Here is a 5,427-nt window from a genome sequence, read left to right as displayed (position 1 = left end):
CACTGTGGCACAAATAACAAAATGTACCCACATTACTTTTGAATTTCCTTGACCTTGCCAGGTTTTCACATCCTCCACATTACTAGATAGTAGTTATTTATATGTAATTGATAACTATTGTACAGTTACTCCATAGCTTTACAATACTGCCCGTACTATATCACAAGCATTACAAATCCTATAAAAAAGCAGCCCCTGTAGTGGCATACAAGAATAAATTAACCAAAAAAATTTAGTATTACCATTTATTGGTGACAAACACTACGTTTTACTTACATTCCATGGGGAGAAAAAATTCCAGCGTAAACAATGAACTGAAGCAGTACTTAACTTGCAAGGCTATCGTGCTTTACCTGGACCATATGCAAAAAACTTTATTGCGCACAGTTCAGTGCGCAATAACACAACATCAAAAGCAACACAGTTTATATATAAACATAGGTAATTTTTTTCAGCCCTACATGGAGATGTAATTAAACAGTATAAAGCACTCAAGGAAAATCAATCTGCGGTTTTATATGCACTACATTGAGATCATATCCTGTAATGTAGTGAGCTGTGTGCCATCTATACACACAATCCTTAAAACATCGATCAGAGATCATTTAAAGTCATGTTGCATTCGAGTTCCCCTACCCCCCAACTCAAGACAACTAGAAATTAACCAAAAATGATCAAACAAAGTTTAAAATTCCTAAAGTGTTTTAATTCATTCAACCGTTGGATAATTAAGCTAGGTTTGTGAAAATATTGGACTTTTAAAAATGGTGGGCACACAATTTGTTTCCAGTGAAACTTTGCTATTTCAGTAAAAACAAAATAACCACATACATGGATATGATCTTCCCAAGTTAGTTCACAGATAACATGTCAGTCTCAGAAGACAAAGTTTCTAAACTGTGCTATTGTTCTAGATACAATTAAGAAACTTTTAAATGAAAAATTTATAGTGTCATTTCAATCAAAACAACATAATGAAACTAAAAATTTATCACTGTTTGAAGAAAAAGCAATGGTTATGATTTAGACACTACAGTAGGTTGTAAAGACTGTAGCACTCAAACAGTTAGGTTACATTAATAGGAAGCATTTGATTTTCTCTGGTGCTTTCAGGTTTGGGTCCAGTCAAAAGCCTTTTTTAGGCAGTGCTGTCCAGTGTTTGTCCCAAAGTGTTTGAGTTAGCCGGTTTGAGAAGAGGGTCACTTTCCATTTCTTGTTTCACGCATCTACAAATGAGAAAACACCTGTTACTTAGGAGATAAAACACTATTTCCACATGTAAGATGCTTCTAAATCAGATACAAACAATTTGAGGTGCATATAACAATTTGTTTCCGTATAACTGGCCTCCATTTTTAATCAATTAGCAATTTGTTAATTCCATCATTTTGACAGCTTCTTAACTAAATGAGAGGCTAAACTTTTTTTTTCCTAGTCAAAGGGAGTAATTTGCAACCACTCCATGTTTCTGCTGAAAGCAAGCTGTGAAACCTATACATTGTCTACATTTTACATACAGAAGATTTCTAGAAAGAGAGAAGCAGCTATAACGCTTAAACACCCTGAAAAGTCACACTATTTACAAATACATGTAAACAAATAGTTTAAGCAGAGGGATCACAGTCAGAATTGCTCTGTATCACTGCCATTACATTTCATCCACTTGTTCCTGGTTAGTAATTTGCATTTGACACATGAAAATTACAATCTTGATCATAAAACCTACCCTCTCATCCTTCTGAAGAAGGTAACAGCCCTTGGCATTTTAACTTTTCTGGCAACGAAAAAAACCCTCACATTTTATTTCTTTCTAGAACATCATAGGGTTAGAGGTTTCCATTAATGCAAGGGAAAGGCAATGGGTCACACTCACACAGACATTGGTCCATTTCCTGTTCTTGGCATCTCTGTGGTTTGTTGGTCCAACTCAGACAGCAACTTTAAAATATTCAATGCAGCCTAAAGAAAAGAGAGAGCATTCAGCAATTCAACCTGAGTCCGTTTCACTGATTTACTGAAAGCAGGACTGGGACTCACTTTAAACAAAGTAAATGTTCTAATTTTGCTAATATATTTTTTTAAGATGCATAATTATGGTGGAAAAAATGCAATGGTGTAGAATTTAATCTTGCTACATTAAACAATAGAATGGTGCTGTGGCTAGGGAATTCCCATTACATTTGTTTTAGCAATGGGGGAGAATGATTTCAGCAGTACTATTAACATCAAGGAAAAAGACACTAAATTAGTAATGGCTCAAACTGTACAGAGCTTAAGACAAAGAGCATGGAAATACACAGAACCAAAACGTCCTTTGCAGAAAAAGATGACAAGTTACACAAGAATCAAAAATACAGCACAGAGAGAGCATGTGTGACTTTTTTAAAGAAGAATCAATGTGACATGGCTAATGCAAAAGTAAGTCACCTCCTTTGAGAACGGAAAATTTTTTGCAACTTTATTCAGCTCAATTTCAGGTGCGCCTTTTCAGAATATCCCTGATTAGTTACAGCACATGCATCAGTCAAAGCTGAGTATCTGAACAGAGAAGGTTCTTATGTTGGTCCAGTCACAATGGTTAAGCTCCGAGCTGGCCGCCCTTTTCCCTTCTACCTATTGCACTGACATGCGCGCCTAGTCTTACAGGAGCTCTTTACAGCAGGATGTAGAGATGGGTATGAAAATGTCACAATTAAGTGACCATGATCAAAGAAATCTGTATCAATTATAGCCAGGAGCAAATACTGCAAAATTTTTTAGTATAAAAACTAGTAAAAACAGGTTTTCCTAAGTGTACTTACATATTGCAACCAATTACTTTAGTCTGCAGTCAGTACTCAGGTCACCGCCAGATATCAAAAGAACGAAATTATTTTCAAATTATAGTAGACTGTGTATGCGTTGTAAGCAATATGTAATGCCTTTTATAGACAAGGTCCCTTACGGAAGACTCATTCTTTCACAAAGAAATATTTCTGCTACTGTTAATAAAAGATCTTATTTATAAAGGAAGCCTAACACATTTAGAGCTCCTGCTATCTAATGGTGAATTGCGTTTCTTCCATTTTTGATTCTGTTCCAGCAGTCTGATAACATGAACCCCAATATTACAGTTCCCAATGAACTATCAGCCCATTCTGTTACAGAAAATAAGCTGATATGCTCTTATACTTTAAAAGTTCCTTTTCATACATTTTCTTTAATATGCGCTCATGCAAATAATATCAAGATAAAGCAAATGTGTTTTTTGTAGACCAAAACTACATAGACCAATACTACAAGACTGTGAGCATATATTAAGCATTTTAAAGGTTATTTAGATTAGGTTCTGGTATTAATCAATTATTTCAGCAACCTGCAAAATATTAGAGAAAAATTAACCAGGGAATTGTACAGCATTTAATTTATTGCTATCCAGCAGTAATATGAAGCCTTGGTCTATTTGCTGCATCCCTTAGTTCAGAGAAGGCCAAAGAGAAAGCATTTCAGCAATATTCATCATACCATATCGTGGCAAGATTCTACATCCTTTCCAATTCCATGGCTGATCAGTGGTGGCTGAGAGGAACAGTTTATAAGAGATACAAACTCGTTCTTGTTATTTTTTGGAAAGTCTTTATATTCAACCTGAAGAAAAGAGAAGGATTTAGCTCTTTTCAGTTAACAGGAAATAATCTCACAATTGCTATAGATTATTTGCCCATATGTGAAGCGGAACCTTACTTTTAATCATTCTGTCAGCCAGTAGAACCATTTACTTTGAAGTTTGACTTCACTTGCAATGTTTTTTAGTAATCATGAGAGCTCTGCAAGGCTTCTAAATAAAAGTGGCTACTTGATTGTTGCTGGGACCTTTATTCTGATCATAGCTATCTGCATTTAAAATTTTCCCTGTTATACTTTTTAATCCACTGAGCTCCTTTAACATATTAATATAGGAACTTCCATGCAATTCTGATTAAAGAGACGAAACACAAGAAAATATACAGCTTATAGCAAATGTTAATGTATGAAAGATTATTCAAAAAAACTGATTTCAGATCAGCCAAGTTCAAGTTCATACTACATTCCTACATCATGACAATTTTCAGAAAATGCTACTTTCAATTTTTCCTTCCAAGACTTCACAGTAGCACTGAATTAAGGCTGAGGATGCAGTACAGAAATGCACATTTGAAAACTAAATAAAAAAGCTGCAAAATTCAGTACATTTCACAGGTAAAGTAAAACATTTACATGAATTTCAGCTTAACAGCTTCAGAACACATCAGTCACCAGCAGAACTGAAAAGCTTTAGAACACAAGGTTGGATCAGTTTGATTAGCTTAGGCACAAATCTTGCAAAGCTGAACATTTACCTGGATTCCTTGAACACTGGAAAGATAGTCCAGCTGCTCAGAGGGCCTAGTAAGTGGTCCGTGGGGTACGTGGCCTGATGAGTTGTTATTCTTTAATATGGTCTCAGCAGTAGGAGAAGTACCACCATACAATAGCTCTCTAGCAATCATTGCTGTTACTGTAGCCTTGGCAGGATTTGGGGCTGCCCTATTGAACTCTTTGGTGTGGTGTCCTTGGTTGGCTCCTACAGCTTGTGCAACCTCAGGGACCATGGGAAGAATTCCAGCAGGAAGCTGCTGATGGCTGAGATAAGGCATCCTGAACTCATCTTCTTTATTACCTGAGAAGAGACAGGTACAGACTAAACAGACGCTAGCTACTTCGGAGGCCTTCTGCAGGCACATGAAGGCATACATAGGCATCAAAAGCCACTTCTGAAAAAAATCATTTGTTTCAAATTACTTTTGAAACACTAACAAATTTAGCAAGCTTGATTCGCTTTTCATGGGTCAGACATTCAGCATCATCAGGACAGTTTGCCTATTGAATAAACGATCCAGTGCAACCAACACCTGCTTCTGCCAGAAGGAGCACCTTTACCTCCAGGAGCAGTTTCTCCAGGTTAGTCAAGCTTACAGACACCTCAGACAGTTGCAACCACGTTCTAGATAGATCTTTTAGTTTCAGAAATTTTTATTTCATCATTTAAACTGTGGGAGCAAATAATGAAACCATAGAACGGCCAGAGCCACTGTTAAATATTGTAAAGACAGTGACAGTCCACAAAGTTTAAACTGCATATTGTGAAAAACGTAAACAGGTATGTAAGGTTAAACGTAATGTTAGCACAGTATGAAGAAGGAGGAATGACTGTTTACAGCAAATATCCAACCATGGTCAATTGATGGCAATTTATTGACATTATGGCATAAGTTAGATTTAAGAGAGATAAGAACAGCTTTTTACAGGGAACTTGCATACACAGAACTGTGGAGGAAAATTACAGAGGTGTGCTCAATAAAGGTGTGGAAGCCAGAGCCACCAAAATAAATAGAGGAGTCAGTACTATGGCAGAATAGATAAATGATG

At 36.3% G+C, this 5,427-nt stretch overlaps 1 protein-coding gene across 4 annotated transcripts in view; it reads right to left on the bottom strand.

Moving 5' to 3' along the window:
• Positions 1-231: 231 nt before the first annotated feature.
• STAU1 (staufen double-stranded RNA binding protein 1) overlaps positions 232-5,427 on the bottom strand; it is a 26,977-nt gene continuing 21,781 nt past the window's right edge. For 2 of the 4 annotated variants that reach the window (XM_009697112.1, XM_009697113.1), the window contains exons 12-16: positions 4,359-4,678; positions 3,505-3,627; positions 1,874-1,959; positions 1,727-1,774; positions 232-1,226 (exon numbers count right to left, since the gene is read on the bottom strand). In XM_009697112.1, the coding sequence (XP_009695414.1) occupies positions 1,139-1,226; positions 1,727-1,774; positions 1,874-1,959; positions 3,505-3,627; positions 4,359-4,678 (665 nt within the window). In that variant the 3' untranslated portion in view covers positions 232-1,138. The remainder of the gene's footprint in view (positions 1,227-1,726; positions 1,775-1,873; positions 1,960-3,504; positions 3,628-4,358; positions 4,679-5,427) is intronic. The other 2 variants (XM_009697114.1, XM_009697116.1) reach the window with 1 other exon arrangement.

The sequence above is a fragment of the Cariama cristata genome, unplaced genomic scaffold (genome assembly GCF_000690535.1).
Source record: "Cariama cristata isolate BGI_N322 unplaced genomic scaffold, ASM69053v1 scaffold28773, whole genome shotgun sequence".
NCBI lineage: Eukaryota > Metazoa > Chordata > Aves > Cariamiformes > Cariamidae > Cariama > Cariama cristata.
The sequence above is the reverse complement of the archived record's forward strand: the minus strand, read 5'-3'. Positions and strand labels throughout refer to the sequence as shown.